Source organism: Plectropomus leopardus, chromosome 20 (assembly GCF_026936395.1).
Source record: "Plectropomus leopardus strain MGB_pleo_1.0 chromosome 20, ASM2693639v1, whole genome shotgun sequence".
NCBI classification, from domain to species: Eukaryota; Metazoa; Chordata; class Actinopteri; order Perciformes; family Serranidae; genus Plectropomus; species Plectropomus leopardus.
In genome coordinates this window covers 1,895,524-1,913,014 of record NC_142195.1, presented here as the reverse complement: position 1 = coordinate 1,913,014, position 17,491 = coordinate 1,895,524, and the positions used below count along the sequence as shown (strand labels likewise).

The window sequence follows — 17,491 nt, the reverse complement described above, 5'->3', positions numbered from 1 at the left end:
TATTTGTGGCCGTGATGTCATAATTCTCACATAATTTACACCGCGAGAAAAAGGTGTTGCGTTTTCAAAACATTACACTCTGGAACAAACAAAAGTTTTACATTTCATGCATGTAAACGGTCCCTAAGATAAGTTATCTGGCGACTGGAAAAATATACACAACTCTATTAGCCAAAGTTTAGATACTACTGGTCAAATATTACTCTAATAATAGTTAGAGTTGCTGAGTCAAATTATTACTTTAGTCTAAATATTTAAAGTACTTTTTTTTTTTTTATCTCAGTGCATTGTTGTATATTGTCATAATACAGTGTATATTGTCACACATACTAATGACTCTAAAACAAGCCACTGAATGCACTGACTTCCTGTAGAACCTTTGGAATGAAAAGCTTGTTGAATGGCGAGTTCTTGTGGGCTGTGAGGATGTTTGTGCACGGTGCATGCACAAGGTAGAGATACGGGACAACGGGACAACCAACGCAGAACTGCATGATCACAGTATATGGGCTTTTGTGTTTTAAGTCACAGAGTGAAAACTTTTGTTCACCTGTAGGTCTATAAGGGTGTAGGAAAGGACCAAGGGCCAAGGAAAGGAGAAGAAAAACTCCCATTGTTTCCATACAAAGACATGTAAAGAACTTTATGATAACCTAATGAAGGTCTTTATACCGAAACAATGTTAATAAAGTTCACTCTTAATTGCAAGGGAAGCGGACAGTGTGTGGGAGTTTTTGTTCTGCATTTTGAATAAAAAAATTTAAAAAATCATCCACTGACTTCAAAGGAAATGAATAACGAGTAACAAAAGCCTTCATAGAAATGTAGCAGAGTCAAAACTACAATATTTGCCTTTCAAATGTAGTGGAGTCAAAGTAATGGGTTTCTAAAAAGTAATACTCAAGAAAAGCAGGTACTCAAAAGGTACTCAAAAACTGTACTCAAATACAGTTCTTAACAAAATGTACTTTGTTAGTTTCCACCGCTGATGATCACATGATGACAGAGCTCTCAATGTCTCATACTGTGTCACAAATTCATTTCCACTGTATCCACACCTTACAGGCACACACAAGGACAACCAATCACATCTTTTCTTTTCTTTTTTTTTTTTTAAAAGCATCATTCCTCACAACCGGGTCACCCACACCTCCTCACTAACACCAAAGCCTCTGTCCCTGTCTTGCTCAGAGTTTTTCAGGGAATTTTTCTAGATGGCTATAAACTTTGAGGTTAAGTTAGAATCTCTAACTTAACCTCAAGAAGATGGGCAGCAAAATGATGAAGTTTAAATACTGATGCACTGAGTTCTTACAGAGGGGAGAATCTGCAGCAGCTTGCTCTGAAACCTGCAGCCGTCTTGATCTAAAGAGGTGATTACTGTAAGATGGCAGATCGCATTTATTACCTTCAAACGTTTGTTGGTATGATTTGTTTTATCCAAAAAAAAATCATGAACCTACTATTAACCCTTTGTAGCCTGAGCTCAATGTCTTTAAAAAAAAACACAGGAAGAAAGCAATGAGAAACAAGAAATTACCAAAAAAATTGCAAAAAATTGAGAAAAAAGAAAATTACCTGAATATTAGCAAAAAGGGAAAGTGAAAAACAAAACTATACAAGGAAATGAACTGGAAAAAAAGTGTGAAGAAAGTAGGATATATTCTGTAACATATTTTGAATATATAATTCTAATAACTATAAAGGTAGTCTCTGGAAATGTTTCCCTTTTTTTGAATACTTTTCTGATAATTCTCTCTCTCTTTTTTTTATATTAATTTTAAGTGTATTTCGTGTCACCTTTTACCAGTTTTGTAATTTGCTCATTGCTTTGTCCATGTTTTTGAAAAGAATGACACCTGTTTGCTCAGGTTTCAAGGATTTAAATAGTTGTGAAAGGCATTTGAATGAAGCACAAGAAAAACTGATGTCCATCCAGGTTTCAAAGGGTTAATGAGGCCACTGCATGCCTTTCTTTTCCCTGATGATTTCTCACTTAACATCTCTATTGTTGCTCTTTCATCTTGTCTTTCTTACCTGTAGAATGACACACCCACTGGTCTCATCACGGCTTGCACCTTAAGAAAAAAAATTGGTTCAAGCTGAGAACCAACTCTTTAGGCTCTGAACCAATTCATTTTTGGTCAAAATGCTCTGATGATTCATAATTAGGTGCATAAACTAAATCGCAACCGGTTCAATACTGGTTGAAAAAGGGATTATGTGAATTAAGCAGTTTGATTCTTTCATAAAATGTATACACCACCAGCTTTTCTAAAAGAAAAAACATGGAAATCTGACTTCTAATATGGAACCTTTAACTCTGAAACTTGTGCAAAATTGCTTGATTATTTCAAAAAGGAGAACGCAATGAGCAATGAACAAAGAGCAAAGAAATGATGCCAAAATTAGCAAAAATTACGAAGAAATACAAGAAAATTACCCCAAATTAGTATAAATAAATAAAAATAAAATACAATGGAAAAAGTTGGTTCAAAAGTTGAAATACTTGTGAAAGGCGTCCAAAAGCAGAACAAGGAAAGTGATGTTGCTCAAGGATTTAAAGGGTTAAAGTCTTATTGAAAAAAAAAATCATCTCATACTCTGGCAAAATCAAAATCTCATCAAAAAAAGCTGGCTTTGGAAAGACATTTTTCACACATGTTAACACTGGCAGGAGCACAGAATAAAACACTGAGTGCTGCCTGAGCAGTGTTTCTCAGTGAACATAGAGCTTTTAATTTAAAGTCACTGTTGGGATCAGAAACAGGAAACACATTCTCACACACTCTCCTCAGACTTACAAAGCTCCAGTGTATCCTGGTGAACACTTGCATTCTCCAGTAACATGGTCACAGGCGGCTCCGTTCTGGCACTGGCATTTCTGCTGGCAGCCGTTTCCATAGGTGCCCAGCTCACACTGGGCCTCGCAGCGCCAGCCTCTGTACCCGGGAGTGCAGATACAGGCTCCAGTGATGGGGTTACACAGGGCTCCGTTCTGGCACTGACATCTGTTACTGCAGTGGGGACCCCAGTGGTTACTGTCACAAGCTGGGGGGAAGATGAAAGAAAAGGAGATTTAGATTCTCTTGTTTCACACGTAGCATGGCGCAGGTCACAGGTCTCAGGTCGTTATTCCCGACTGTTGCCAAGTTTAAGTGGAGAGCTCAAGTACTACGAGCCTTGAGTGCACGTTATTCTCATGTTTTCATTAATGCAAGATACAATATACAAACACATTTTCTCTTATTTTTGCTCATATCCAGGATTTATTATTATTTTGTTAGTACTGACTGATTTTTGGAATTCACCATTTCTCATTTTTACTTTGCTCTTACGTAAGACAACATTTTACCAGTGCTCCACAGTGCTCCTACCAAGATACGAGAAAAACATCTCGCTTTCACAGTCCACAAATTGTTATCTAAGACAAGGAAAATAAATTTTATATTTGAGGAACATTAAACAACATTTAAAACAAATGCATTAATATCATTTAATCAAATTTAGTTTCAGGTATTAGAGGAATTATGACTAGATTATTAAAATTCAGGGCTAAAAACATATTATTATACTGGTGAATTGCTCCCAATGACTGTAATTTCAGTAACTGTGTGTCCCTCTGCAGACCAGAGCTTAATTGTAACTAAAAAAAATTACTCAAGTACAAATCTGAGACTGAACTAAACTTTTACGTTACTTGAGTATTTTAATCTCATAAAACTTTCTTCTTCTACTCCATTACACTTCAGAGCAGAAATATTGTACTTTTTACTCCACGACTATTATTTGTAATTAACAAATTAAGATTTTTTTCACACAAACCAAAAGTATGAAAGTATAAAAGTGCTGCTTAAACAATTAATCAATCAATTATCAAAAAGTTTGGCAACTATTTTAAAGATTGTTTAAGTTGTTTTTCATGCAAAAACATTTCATGATTCAAGCTTCTTATATATACTGTATGTATGATGACTGGCTGGTTTCCCTTCTAATTATTTAAATTACTTTGATTTATTTAAATGTATTTAAAACTTTGCACATGCATACTTTTACTTTTAATACTTTAATACATGTCCTTGCACACAGCACAAAACCCTCCCTCAACACTGAGCACACCTGGTCAGAGCAGATTTGGACAGATAAGAATGTTAGCTGCATCTGGAGTTGAAGTCTTTTATATTTTCTCTTACCAGAAATTTAAGAGAAAATATGAGAGAAATTAAAGAGAACGTTGCTGCATGAGGCTGATTTTGTCATTCTACCACCTGACGAAGAAGACAGAACATAAAGATCTTCCCAGAGTATTAAACCTTGTAAGAACCTCTTTTCACCAACAGTCCCATGTTCAGCCTGCACTGTGAGACCCTTTTACACCAAACCTCATGACAGATATTGAAATATCGCCATGGCAACGTGTTAACACAAGATGCAGGATTGGTGCTATTCATATTGCAGTTTGCTCTGTTATATTTCTGGGTCAGTGCTCTTAATTGTTCTCCAGTGACCCATAATGCAGTGCAACCCTATTTTTAAAGTGACTCTGTGACAAAGAACAGCCTTTTTAAACTGATGGTGGATCTGCTTCATCAGGAGTCCAACTGTAAATGCTGCTTGAAGGTTAAACCTGGTGCTAACCCTTTAAAACCTGAGCAAATTGGTTTGATGTCTTTCCAAGGCATGGACAGAAGGCAACAAACAACTTAACTAGACTTGGCCCAAAAAATTAGTTGAAAAAAAAAATCCAAGAAAGTTACTTGAAGATATAAAATAAAAAGTAAAAAACAACAGCAAACAAGATATTGACATAAAAAGTGCAATAAATAATGAATAAATAAATAATAATTTTAAAAATAGATATAATTGTATTTCTTTTCGGGAACAAAAATTTAATTCTAAATTTCTTAGAAATCAGACATTTAGTTTTTGGGACATTGTTCACTATTTTTCTGATAATTTTCTAAAAACGCTCCCCTCTTTTTTTAAAAACATTTTTTAGTTTATTTCTTGTCACATTTTAATGAATTCTTGAAAGTTGGTCATGACAGATATGAAACCAATTAGCTCAGGTTTTAAAGGGTGAAACAGCATGTGAAAGGCATCTCTTTACACCAGCCATCAGTAAGCTGCTCGCCTCTAGCTGCTGTTAAGGTCTTTTGCATTGGCTCACCATGGCTGAAATATGTCTTGCAAGGTTTCACATGGTCCAACTCCATTTACCATTGTTTAGATGTTGACCCATTATGAGCTACAGCACCTCCTAAACCATATTTGAGATTTGACAGTGAGCAGTGTGCCACCACAACATCAATCAACAAACTCTTTAGGCTGAAACCAAAGCCGGCTCTTCATCACTGAAATGAAAACCATCTGAATCTATACACAGCCAGAAACTCAATCACTCCCAAAGACTGTGTGGTCAGGCGGGCTGCGACCTGAACCCACCTCATTAACCTCTGGCTGTTGGATTTCTGCCCTAATCAGACCACACCTTCTACACATGACCAAGCTGTGCCATGTGTCTGGCCTTCCCATCACCACTAGCATATGAAGCTTCTGTGTAGCCACAGTGAGCTGGTAAACCTGAGAATGTGTTGGACCACATGTTTATTTTAGATGCCTTTCATCTTGTCACGTCATATCTTGCCTCTGCCCGCTCAGGGCCTGGCAAAGACAGAGGGCAGAGCAGCAGTCAGTCAGAGGTTTACAGTGGCTGCAGACCTGTTATTATGGCACTGTGCGTCATGGCAGTCTTTATTAAGTTCAGGGGAAAGTGAGATGTTTTTACGAGGAAAAAAAAGTCACAAATTGAAGGTTTAGATAAGGACTTTAAAAGTTACACTGTGTCTTTTTGTAGCACTGTAGCGTGCTAACTGTTAAGCAGGTCATGAGCCGTTAAGGGATAATTGAAATTTATTTAAACTTTGGTCATACATAATAGCTTTGGCTGACATTTGTATTATTTATGATGACATTTTACTCACAAAGTGGAGGTGGGCCCAAGTCATTGTTTTTGAACTTGAATCCAAAGTCAAATCCCAAGTCAAATCCCAAGTGCTCAAACTTTGAGTTTCAAGCTCTAAACAAGTCAAAACTCAATTCAGTTTCAATCATAAGTCCCATTACCACAATAATAGGGTTTTCACTAAATGTAGCGCCATTCTAACAAGTGAAGAATTATATATTGACTTTAGAAAAATAATGAATACTTATAAGATGTGTATTTATTTGTTAAAACATTGCTGACATTGTACTTAAATAGCATCGAGTACAACTAACCACATCAGAATGAATTGTGTGTGTTTCTGTATTGTCTTGTTGTATAAAATTGATTTCATATTGGGAAAATGTTTTGAATTTAATTGAATGTACTTAATTTCAAACATAAAATTATACATAATAATAATAAATACTGTGTATATGACCAAAAATAATTGTGAACATATATTCAATAAGCAAAATAAATTTCAATACAAATGCTACAAAATACTCCAAGTGATATTGCATGCTGCAAGTAAGTTGCATGTTTTATGCTTAAGTTACAAAAAAATGAGTAAAAGTCATGTGACTTGAGCCTATACCTCTTTACAAAGTACCTGTTTGACCTCTTTCAAGGCACCAATCAAAACACAAACTCAACAAACTTAATACGTCATTCATATTTCTGATCTAATGCTACATTCATGCTATACTGTATACTTCAAACTACTAAGCTGCTGCTGAGAAGCATTCTACTGTACACATTATCTCTGTCTTTCTTGTTAAGCTGCTGTTAAAGTACAATTTATACAAGTGACCACGCTTTACCTTTCATCCAGCCATCTCTCCACCCATCCATCCATCCACCCATCCATCCCTCCACCCATCCATCCATGCATCCATGCATCCATGCATCCATGCATTCATCCATGATTCTGATGGAGTTGACTAACCAAACTACAGTTAGTACAGATGATCATTAAGGGGGTCTGTAAACTGTGACCATAAACTGAGGATTTGTTTACAACCTCTGTGTGACTGCTCATGTTTGTATTGACGTCAGATGGAAAAAATCCTTTCAAAGGATATCTTTTTAATTCTGGAAACCTATGAACTTGTGAGCAAATTTCATCCACTTATGAATACAGTTAGGATTGAAAGCATGAGAAAACACTCGTCATCGTTGTTGTTGTTGTTGTTGTTGTTGTTGTTGTTGTTGTTGGACTACTCTTTCCAAGGTCAAGAATATATTTCACTCTCATCAAACTTCTTACATATGCTGTGATAACATTGTTATTATAGATGTTTTTTTAAAAAATATTATTTGTCTCCAAGATGTGAACCAGTCACCAGTTGATCTTCAATCAAAAACTGATTTATCTCTGACTTCATCTCAACCCACAGCCAACAGCTGGCTTCAGCTTTCAAGAGCTTCATCTCTGATCATAACAGTACCATGTGCTTGAAAATAAAAACGGTTTCCCATGTGCTGTGTGGGATCCTGTGACTGACCTCTGCAGCTGATTGTGGCTTCACTGCTCTGACTAGAATATACACAGCGGTAAATGCAGGAAAATGAAACGATTGCAGTGATGGTGTCTTGTGGTTTATGGACAGATATGACCTTCTTTTTGGATGTGTTTAAGGTGTAATCCAGAGAGCAGATACATCATCACATCATGAGCAACAGCAGCAGAGTGGGACTAAAGTCTTTTCAAACTGCTCTCACTGAAATAATTAATCATGTCTTTGAATCAATTACTAAAATGAATAACATAAATATGATTAGCACATACAATAACAACAACAAGAGCAACAATAAAAAATATTACTATAATAAAATTGGACACTTGGGAACAGCAGAATAATCCATAGGCACAACATTCAGATACTACCAGCTCATTGTTATGGCAAACATTTTCATACACAGATGGCCAATTACACGTTCAGCAAACACAGAGGAGCATTATATTCATTCATAGTTGTGTTTAAGTCCACCTGATGAATAAAAGTCAGATATTCACTCTCCTTTTAGCTCTGCGTTTAGTCTCTACCAACTCCTGAGAAACATATCTGTCTGTAACTATTCAACGATCCACTATGTTCACCAGCTGGTCTCTGACTGTGTCCGCCTGCTGCTCGGTGCTCACTCACTGTATCAAAAGTAAAGCACAGTGGCTTTATAAGAACCTCAAAGAGGCTAAAAAAGGCTCTGCAGATCTGAGGGGAACTGCAGAGTTGGTGGTTATTATCTGTTGGTTCATCAAAACAAGTGAGCCTTTTACCGAAACACATAGACCTATTCCATTATATTCCATACTATTACATTAAGTCTCTGACACACCAAGCTGACTGTCAGTTTATGTTGGGCCGTTGGTAAGCATCTATCACCTCAGTGGCTTTGTAGTGTCCGGCCCCATTGGCCCTTGTTGGCCCTTGTCAGCTTTTTTTCATCCAATTAAGCTTGTTACATCTAGGTCGGAGATGGTAGAGCCTGTTGGTGATTGAAATCACTTTTATTGGCCATCCAGCTCAGCGCACGAGAAAAGAAACAGAAGTTAGGAAGTAAAAACGGTGCTTAGAAAGAAAGAGTGAGGCCAAAACTAGGTAAACAGGGTAAGATTGTTTTTCTATAACCATGAGCTCTTTTGCAGAAACATATCCTGATGGTTTGTGTCATGGCTCACTGGTGCGCTGGAAATATGCTTTGTTCTTTCAGCATTGGATTGTCTTGCTAATGTGCTAACTAGCTAACTAGTGTCTGTTTCCCTTTTTGAACTACAATTACAGACGACCATCATCTGCTGGTGTGAAGAGTTACTTCTGCTAATGCAGGTATGTTCACATACAACTTTCTGGCCAAGACACTGGAGACCTGACGCAATGCAACAGTCGGCTTTCATCCTAAAGTAGGTTCGGTTTAGGCGAGTAAAGTTGCCTCGGTTAGGTTTAGGTAAGATTAGTTATGTAGTTTAGTTTTAGGCAAGTAAAAATATGTAGGTTAGAATTGGGCAAGTAAAGGTACATAGGCAGGTAAAATTACATAAATTAGGTTTAGGTAAATAGGGTTATGTACATTAGGTTTGGGGAAGTACAGTTACATCGGTAAGTGAAATAATGTAAGTGAGGTTTAGGCAGCTATCAGGTATGTTTGGTTTAAGTGAGTTAAGTTACATGGGACAAGTGTAGACAAGTAAAATTATGTAGGTTAAGTTTAGAAAAGAAAAATCAGCCTTCTGAATTATGTGGGATTTGCATGAATTACTGGCTCATGATAAAGTGGATTATATACAACTTGTTGTGTCTTATTTTTCATAGGTATATGTAAAAACTGTGCATAAGAGCAGCCTATGAAATCACAATGTAGGCTGAGGTCCAATATGGTTGTGATCTGGGTAAGAGGACTGGAAGTACTTGTGTAGGAACTGGGGAGGGAAAGTACTGGATCGCTGTAATGCAGCTGGAGGGATCCCACTGCAAGATGATGATTCTTTTGCATTGTCAGTTATTAGTTTTGTAAAGCATCGGTTAAATTTCATTAAAGAGAAATTTCCTCATTAACTTTGGGGACAGTATTTTGACAAACAAATCAAAGCCTAACTCCATGCCCACATTATGGCTTTTCCTTGATGTTCTGGTCTAGATGGCTGAAATCTGATGTTGAGCAGATGAGACTGAAAGCTCCAGCTATAGCTAATAAATGGAGCTTAAGTTGAGATCATTTTTGTCAAACTTGATTTTTTTCAAATCCTTTTTTTATTTTATTTTTGATGACATGTACTATTATTGTCAACCACAATTACTCATATAAACAGTGCCATAAAGATGGTAATTTGGTTTAAATATCAATGAATTTCCTTTGAGCTCAGGGTCTTTTCCTCCACTACATAAACACAGCCTGCTGTTTATGTGCCCAGCATGCAGAGTAACACAGCCATCTCCCACCATTCCACAGTTCTAAAGTAGTTCAAGTGATTAACAGGCTCCTTTTATTCCTCCTGCATTAGTCTGCTTCACTCTGACCTGGTAGAAAGTGCATACTTCCCTTTCCTCGGGCAGTCTGGGCCTGTGTGACAAACAGTGGCAAGCACCGAGGGAGGAGGGGTTGGGGACAAAGAGGAGGAGGAGATTAGAGATAATAAGATGCACATGTGAAACCCTCCTGCATTCAAATCTGCCATCCTGCTACCTTTGTGAAACCTGACCTAGATTGAAGAAAGGCTAAACTCCAGAAGCTTGGGGCTCCTCGCCGAAGAACAGACTGTTCTCTTTCATTGGCCCATGCAAAATGGCAGTGCCAGCGTTTGGTCACAAGGCTGTCTGTAAACTCTCAGAATGCTTTCCAGAGTTCATGTGCCATTATCAGGTACGGTAAAACTTCTGCATACATGTATCTTCTTTTGTTTTCCATGCCGACACAGCACGTCGTACAAAAAAGGAAAAAGGAAAAAAAAAGCGAGCTGCCAGTTGTTGAGAGTTGGCTCAGCTCTGACTGTCCACACTGGGGAGGGATTGGGACTGGGATGTTTTTCCATCTATTTAGTGATTACCCAGTCTACCAGGCATGGTGCACTCATGGGAACAGAGTACGCCTTTCACACCGATATGGAGGATTCCCAGTGAGAAATAACATCTGTAGCATTCCTCCAGTTTTCCAGGCTGAATGGGAATCTGTTCCCTCCTCCAGAGTTTTATTGTCATTATACAATACAACTCTCATCACTTAACACAAGGAAACCAGGCTTTTAAAGCTGCAGGCAGAACTCTGGAAAATGGCAAAAAGTTAAAAAAAAAAAATCTCCCTCCCCCTGCAGCTCTGCCATGGATGTATTATGAGCTCTCCTCACTATGTCCTAAGCCCCTCCCACCAGATGACCATGGGCATGTGCATGTGCTTCATACGGTAACACACTGTTTCCTATACATTGCTTTATTTTATCTTTATCATCATTGTGGAGTTGCCCGCAACTCATTCACTCAGCCTCTCCTTAAACACTCTTTCGCTCTCTGTTCAGGCCACAAAGAGACAAGCACTAGCTAGTCACCACACAGTCCCTCCGCCATTCTCCCCGCTGCTTTGGACTGCCTCCCCAGGAGAAAAGTGGGCAGCAGCTCTGTAGACCGACCTTCTGTTGGCAGCTGTAGAAATTTGAATATGGCCAGCACAAACACCAGTGTCGGGTCTAACCTGTGTAACGGCAGCAACAGAAAGTTTGCCGATCTGGCTGGGAGTCGGCGGTGTGGCTTGTGCTGGCTAGAATTGGGTTGTTGCTGCCTCTGACTGACTCTGCAGCTGCTTCCTGCTCCTCCAACATGTTACCATCCCCAGATGTAACATTTTGCCGCTTTGCATATTGCGTTTTAAGGTTTCCTTTCGCGACTGGTTTTACGTTCCGAGATGCTGCCAACGTGATACCAACACAAGCACATGGTGGGATTACACAGCAAGTGGTTATGTTAAGACAACACAAGCACATGACAACCAACGCCAAGACGTCAACAAATGCACATGCTGGCACGGATGGTTAGGGGAAGGAGAAGCATGGTATGGTGTAGGAAAAAAAAACCATTCAGAGGGAAAGCGAAGACTGGACTCCTGCATCAAAGTTTGGGGTTTGTAGGACCCATCCACTGCCCATTAGGGACTCTTGTACTCCTTTTATTACATCATTACTGGCAGCATTTCAACCTGATGCTATTCTGTGGTGTATCATGTGCATGTGACAGATTACATCCAGCCACTTTCTCAAGAGTTGCAGCCCATCCAAGCGTTAGGCTGACGCAGCAGGTGCCATCCAACAACATATAATAACAATGCCATGGGTTCTGTCCAACTATGTTCTCAACTGATGTCGTCCAGGAGCGTATCATGCACACGCAAGGGGTTCACTGTCATTGCAGTGGTATTTTATGAGCTCTGAATGAGAATTCATCAGATTTTTTTCTTTTCTTTTTTTGGTAAAAGATATTTAGCCCAACTCATACATGTTGCTTTGGACAAAAGATAATGTAACACTGTAAGTTACTTTTACACTGCCTTCTCAAGGTGGAAATATCATGCTGTTATGCCGCCTCGCTGTTCTGTATAGTTGACTCGCCTTGAAATCAGCATAGGAGGAAGTAACAGCACCGAAACAGTCTCCGTGAAAGGGACAGCCTGCAGGACAAGATCATGGGTGAACCGAGTGTTATGTTTTGATGACATGTCATGTGTATCATCCACATTGAGGAATTTAAAAATTAGTTAGCAGCAGTAACCAGCTAACTCAAAGAAAAAGAAACATAGCTGAAAAAAATTGGGGAAACAGTGAGACTGGGGAGCTCCTTACCCTCCAAGCACAGGACGAGATCAGCCACCATATAACAGAAACGGTAAATGAGGGTTATTGACATGTTATTGTTTAGAAAGTTCTGCCAACGGATATGTGACATTAAATCTAGATGCTGTTGTGTAAACATCACGCCCGTCATGCCTGTTTTGCTTGTGCGTTGCAGGCATGCTATCTAAAATCACACGCTGGAGCAACATGATGTTGCCTTTGTTTGGTTGTGTGGAAAAATACAAAAGAGGCGTAAAAAAGGGAATTTCTTGTGGCTATGTAGTGTGATTTCTGTGTAGACAGGGCTACTGATATTAAAATGATATCAAATACTTAAACAGAATGAGACTCACACTTTGGAGTCAGCATAACATGAAAAAATGATTACAGTGATGAATGTGTGCTTTTTCTGGAGGAAAACAAACCTACAGACCTCTGAGGAATAGGAAATATTTGTATACGTGTAAATAGAAGTAAATGCAACTTCATGATTTTTTTTCCATCTGTGCTTTGCCCTGGTCTCATTTAGTCACAAGAACATAGAAAAACATTGCCTTTGTGGACCAGAGTGTAAAATATTTTTCTGTTTTTCTGTTAAAGTCATTAAAACACTGCATAACTCTACCGTGTCCAGGGACAGGAGAATAGGTGTTGGGGGGGAATTAGAGGAAACAGTGACCTTACTGGGAGCTGAGAGGGCCAGAGTGACTCAGAGAGAGAAGAATCTGCATCCAAGTCAGGTTGGATTAAAGTTCAAATGATCCACACGGGAACCATGAAGAAATCAAGTGTGTGACAGTGGGAGTGGCTGTGATGTTTTGCAGATTGAGTATAACCTGACATTCTCCTGTGAAGGATAAATTAAGTCTGAGGTGATGGAAGAAGAACTCTGACCAAATACATCAATAGTACTAAAATACCAATTCTCACTACATGCACACTGTCAGGAACAGACCAGTGTGAGCTTCAGTCCAATCAAATTAAATCAATTACTTAAATGGCTTTTTGTCATTATGTAATTCAATTGTTATTTACGACATCTATTGCACGTCTGTCCATCCTGGAAGACGGATCCCTCATCATCCTCTGCCACTCTTCCTGAGGTTTCTATCATTTTCCCCCAATGTTCAGGAGGAGTATAAAATATAAGTAAGTAGTTGAAACTTAAAATGAGCAAGTAAAAGATTGATTTATTTATCCAATTTAAAATAGATATTTTTTAGATATTTTACCTTATTTAGACATTGTTTTGATATTTAACTATAATTTTCAGACATTTTACCAATATTTTGGGGGGATTTTCTTCAGTAAGTTTTCATGCATTGTTTTAAAATCTTTTTTAAAAATGATTTTTCCAACATTTAATTAGTATTTATCATTTACATTTTATGCCCAACCCCCCCCCCCAAAAAATTTTTTTTTATATATTTCAGAAGCTTTTACAGACATTTAAAAAAGTCAAAATTCATCTACTTTATCAAATCATTGGAGCAAAAGAACAAGAATATCTTTTATTTTCCAACTTATTGCTTTTAAAATAAAAGCCTTCCCTTCTCATTTTAGATATTTAAAAGAGAGTATTTTTAAAGTAGTGATGTTTTTGACACATTAAACTAGCTTCTGCCTTTTTGTGAGTTTCTGGGGCTCAATATAAAACCAGTTGAATGAGGAGCAGAAAGTTGAAATTTTTGTGGAAAAGATTTATGTTAGATTTGTTTAACTTTAATGGAATCATGTTGAAGAACACCACAAAAAAAGAACTGTGATATGCAATGTTTCAGATCTCAAAGCATGACAAAGTGAAAAACTATTGGTCCATTGGTGAAAGTTCACAGAAATAGAGGATGTTGCGCAGAGACTCTGCTGGTTATACAGTACACGTTGTGTTTGTTATTTCTGATGTATTCTAACAGCTGAATTGAGGCCTCCTGAGCATCTTGTGTTGTCATCATGTGTACTAAATCACAAGCTCCAGCGCCTCAGGTCATTCCCTACCATACAATTTTCTCCTATTATTCCTGCTTCCCTGTGAACACTGCTTTCCCCCATTTCCTGTTCTTGGCCCCCAAATTGATCCTCAGACATATTGTTGGGGCCCGCTGACCTGTAAAACACAGTTAATGCTTTGGAGTCTTTAGTGGCTCTTGAGGAAATTAAAGACATGTTACTGAGGGGGGTTGGTGAATGACCGGGGGTGAATGAAATGACTGACCTAATATAACTATACTTGCTGCTTTTTCAAAGACACACAGTCAGTCACGGTTTCCACTGTATCCAACATACGAGCAAAAAGCACAAGCACTGCCATGTTACGATATATATTGACAGATTTTCCTCTGAAAGAAACAAAACATGATAAACATCCAAAATATTAATTATTTCCAAGTTCAGAGCCATTGAGCTTTTTCTCTCATGGCTGACTAAGAACATCCCCCACAGCACTCTCCCACACATGAACACATCAGTAAGTGGGAGAATCAGCAGCTTGTATCACAGACTGATAGTGAGGGGCCACAGCTCGGGTGGTCTATCTGGGTTGCAGCCTGGTATTGATCTGTGGACTGACTGAGGAGGAAGAGATTAAGATTAAGAAGAAGAGATACTAAACCCAGGAAACATGTACTAGTTCACAGGGATGATTTGGCTGCTCTGTTTTAGAAAATTCAGAAAACTTCAATATAAATTTAGTTAATCTAGTAGCATAGTTTAAGGTCAACATGGTAACCTAGCTGAGTTGGAGTCAGATATAACTGTTTGCCACCTATGTAAACCAAAACATCTGCATGTAATATTACACGCTATCATAAATTACATTTATCAATTTTTCTGTCTATTAGTATTGTGATATGTTATGTTATTGCTATTATTATTGTTGCTGTGCATCTCTCCCCCTCTCTCTTTCTTTCTCTCCTATGTATAATTTTGTCATCTACAGTAATTTTATTGGTCTCTACAACATCTATTGCACATCTGTCCATCCTGGAAGAAGGATCCCTCCTCAATCGCTCTTCCTGAGGTTTCTACTGTTTTTGTGTTTGTTTTTGTTTTGTTTTTTTTTTCGTGTGAGGGTCTAATGACAGAGGGATGTTGTATGCTGTGAAGCCCTCTGAGGCATATTGTGATTTGTGATAATAGGCTTTATAAATAAAATTTAATTGCATTGGATTGTATTACAGCCTGATATTTAATTCTTCTCAGCATCGCAGAGCTCCATTGTTGAGAAAAAAAAAGAACGAGTCACACTGTTGCACTGTGTGACATGTTCCTTCATTACCATAAAGACACACCAGCCCATTATTATTCACCAAACGCATAAAATAGCACCACTTTGACAGTGCCTTTGGCATAAGAATGCAATGCCAAAAGCCACCTTTTGGGCGCACATAAAACGCCGCTGCACGGTGTTAGGTGAAAATGCTGCCAGACAGATCTGTTTGTGGTGTTATTATACGCCGCCAGACGGCAGGACGACAACTACTGCATACACAAGATTGAGAACTCGGCTGGTCAGAACCTGTCGTGTTCACATGGGGGGAACGGGGCAGGATGACGGCAGGTTGGAACGCGCGATGGGTGGGAGATGTGGTGAATGCAATCAAATCCTCAATGTAATGTAATATGAGCTAAATTGTGATGAGTTGGGATGAGAACATGTTGGACAGTCAGAGGACACTGTTGAGAGAAAATATAACAGCAACACTGAGACTGTAAAACTGTAAAGTTGGGGGAACATAATTTTGGTTTAACGTATGTGGACATCATCGAGTTAGAATAACCAAGTAAATTATTTAGTCTAACAGGGACACTAGGTTCAAAGATCATGGACAATAACAGGGTCAAACACCATGAAGACTGTGCATGCAATACTTGACTCTTATTTGAGTCATAAAAAAATATATAGTGAAATTATTTATCTTAACTGGACAATTCAGACCTTTACTAATTCTTCACTGTAGCCATTTCACCTACATTTTTACTTTTCTTCCTTCCCTTTCATTTTCTTGTCTTTCCTTTATTCAACAAAGACATGCTGGTAAACCAGTTTCTAACAATCAATGTATTTATCACATTTTTGATACTTTAGGGTATGTATAATGGTTCAAAGCAGTTTTTTCCCATTGCTTAACACTTTGAAACCTGAGCAATTTTCTTTCAAAAACATGAAGAGATGGAAATGAACAAAGCCACAAGAAATTCATTCTGTCTCTCTCAGATTTAAGCTAATATTCAGGCCATTTTCTTGTCACCTTTCACAAATTTCTTGCAGTTTGCGGCACATTTCATGCTAAGTTGCTGAATGCCTTTTCCCGTGTTTTTCAAAGAAATCAAACTTATTCGCTCACATTTCAAAGGTTCAAATTCTTGTCAAAGGCATCTGAACACAGCAAAAGGAATCTGATGTCAGTCCAGGTTTCAAAGGGTTAATGAATCAATGAAAATCACACCTCCTTAATTCCACGATTAAGTATCAAATGTTCAAGTCATTCATACTTTCATTAAGTTCCTATTGACAGGAGAAACTTTTTTAACTATGCCTGTGTGTGTGTGTGTGTGTGTGTGTGTGTGTGTGTGTGTGTGTGTGCGTGTGTGTGTGTGTGTGTGTGTGTGTGTGTGTGTGTGTGTGTGTGTGTGTGTGTGTGTATGTGCGTGTGCATGCGTGTATGTGAGGGCAGACAGACAGACAGGGCCTAGTGTGGCCCACGGGAGCCCCGGGGCCCAGACACAACAATAAGCTGCGTTATTACAGGCTGAAACTGAAGACAGCGGGGCACACCCTGTGGGCTCCTCATGCGTATCAGTGTATCAGCCTGCATGGAGACACATTCTCAGGCTCATAACCAGCAACCAAAATAACCTCCCACAGACGCTGGGTGGACACTGTCTGCATGTTTTCAGTGCTAACCTGATCAGCGGCGGGATACCTTCCTTCACTAAGGGAATGAGTAGAAGGAGATTTTAGGACTTTACTTCCACAAAGTCAGGGGACGCACAGAGAGAAAGAAAAGAATGGACACCATCAAAGCAGCTGAGGCTGACATATGCTCAGCTACTGGCCCTTGAATGGGTCACTAGTGTTGTAATGTAACAAAGTAATAATATTTCATTACACTAGCTCAGTATTTTACTGTACTGATACTCACTCTGTGCTTTGAGTTTGTATATTTCTATCAACTTTTACTTCAATTCCACTA

The 17,491-nt window shown here is 38.5% G+C and overlaps 1 protein-coding gene across 1 annotated transcript in view; it reads right to left on the bottom strand.

Moving 5' to 3' along the window:
* The window catches only part of megf10 (multiple EGF-like-domains 10), an 83,463-nt gene that overhangs the window by 31,947 nt on the left and 34,025 nt on the right, over nt 1-17,491 (bottom strand). Inside the window, exon 6 of the mRNA XM_042509621.2 lies at nt 2,805-3,051. Coding sequence (XP_042365555.2) covers nt 2,805-3,051 — 247 coding nt within the window. The remainder of the gene's footprint in view (nt 1-2,804; nt 3,052-17,491) is intronic.